Source organism: Crocodylus porosus, unplaced genomic scaffold (assembly GCF_001723895.1).
Source record: "Crocodylus porosus isolate Cpor-Errol unplaced genomic scaffold, CroPor_comp1, whole genome shotgun sequence".
Taxonomy (NCBI): domain Eukaryota; kingdom Metazoa; phylum Chordata; order Crocodylia; family Crocodylidae; genus Crocodylus; species Crocodylus porosus.
In genome coordinates, this window is record NW_017728906.1 from 62291034 (window position 1) to 62292700 (window position 1667).

Below are 1667 nucleotides of genomic sequence, written 5' to 3' on the forward strand. Positions count from 1 at the left end.
CCCAAGTCCCCTCACCGCTCGGTGGGTTCCATATGGGGGGAGGCTCGCGCGCCCCCCCCGGCAGTACCATTCGAACCCGGGGGGCGAAATCAGTCTGGGCCGCCGGGCTCCGTAACACGCCGATTGTGTCCCCCCTCACTCACCGTCCGGGCGGCGGCCGGGCCCTGCAGCACGCGGGAGAGCGCAGCCAGCAGCATCTTGCGCATGGGGCGGGGAACAGGCCGCAACGTCCGATGCCCGCCCGTGTCCTCGAGTCTCCTTCAGCGCCGGCCAGGCCCTGCTGCCGCTACCTCCGCCGCGCCACGCCCTCTCGCTGGGCCGACCGGAAACTAGCCCGGAGTGACAGCTCCGCGGCTGACAAAAGGGAGATTCGCTATAGAGTTGTGGCCAACCAGCAACTCTCCCCGAGTTCCAAGCCCTGCCACGTTCCTAAGGGAGTTTGCACGAATCTGCCCGAGGGTTGGGCTCCTGGCTGCGCCTGCGCACTGGGGCCCCAGGGCTGACGGCCCAGGGACCCTAGCAAAGCAGTGATGGGGTGGAAGATTGCAGGGGAGCTGTTTCCCCCGCCCCACTTTGCAATTCCCAAAGTCATGTCATGGATAAACATTACTTAATGTTCCGTTATTATTATTACAATAATTATTATGAGTTGTCAGTTAATAAATTACTTGTGGATTTTTTTTGTTAATAAATTATTATTTGTTATTATTTAAAAAAAATGTAGCGCTGTTGAAAGTGCCTGCCTAGGTGCCTGCAGCCCCCAGGACCAAGTGTAAAGTATCCATGGCTGTGGCATGCCTGGGCTGAGCCTTGCATTATTTGGCAATTGCCTCAAGTCCTGGTGCAATGGGACCTTGGGATCTCAGCTTTCCTTCCTTGACTTTATTTTCATGTGGATGCATATCTCTCCATGTTGTAGAGAGCCAGGGGAACACACAGAACTAGGGCCACCCAACAGTCAGAAGAGCCAACAACAATAAAAATCATATTTGTCATTTCTTTAAAAAATCTGGTTATTTTTGGAATGATTACCTGATGTTAGATGGTGGGAGAGGCCGATGCCTAATTTTTGAAGGCTTGGCCTTAGCTGTGTTGTACCTAACTACTGCCTGGAATTGCAATTGCAAAAAAGTTCGGTAGTTGGCATGTAATTACCTGTGCTGGAGCTAATTATACATGTGGCCAAGACGCTGACAAGGAAATTTAGACAGGATTACTGTTTGGCTGTTAGAACCACTTTATTTTGCATGGCATGGGAGAAAAAGCAAGGGGCAGCTAGTTCTTAATGAGAATAAAGCACAGACTTTTTTACATACTGATAAGTTACATACAGGTCAACCTGCCCTGTAACACACTCTTGGCAGTTTGACAGCGACTCATCTTGTTGTCTTGCTGAATCAAGCGCGTTTTTTCAAGCTGTTTCCTGATAAGCTTATCCTGAAGGCTGTCTTGTTATTCCCACTCAGCCTTCACCTGCATATCCCTCATCCTGTCTTGACACGTATACACTTCTTTCAGTACTTTTTCATTCCTCATCATTCGCCCCTTGTAAGCGGTTGTGCTTACACCTCTATATTCATAAGGCCTTTGACACTTTCTTGTCATTTGAACTTATAGGCCACCTTCTTGAGCACTGTTATATGTAACTTGGTTCTAGAGAGTCTAGA

The 1667-nt window shown here is 50.0% G+C and overlaps 1 protein-coding gene across 2 annotated transcripts in view; it reads right to left on the reverse strand.

The window, feature by feature from the left end:
* Nucleotides 1-309, reverse strand: part of PDHA1 (pyruvate dehydrogenase (lipoamide) alpha 1) — a 21198-nt gene extending 20889 nt beyond the window's left edge. For both annotated transcript variants that reach the window (XM_019529221.1, XM_019529220.1), the window contains exon 1: nt 144-309. In XM_019529221.1, the coding sequence (XP_019384766.1) occupies nt 144-206 (63 nt within the window). In that variant the 5' untranslated portion in view covers nt 207-309. The remainder of the gene's footprint in view (nt 1-143) is intronic.
* Nucleotides 310-1667: the final 1358 nt, after the last annotated feature.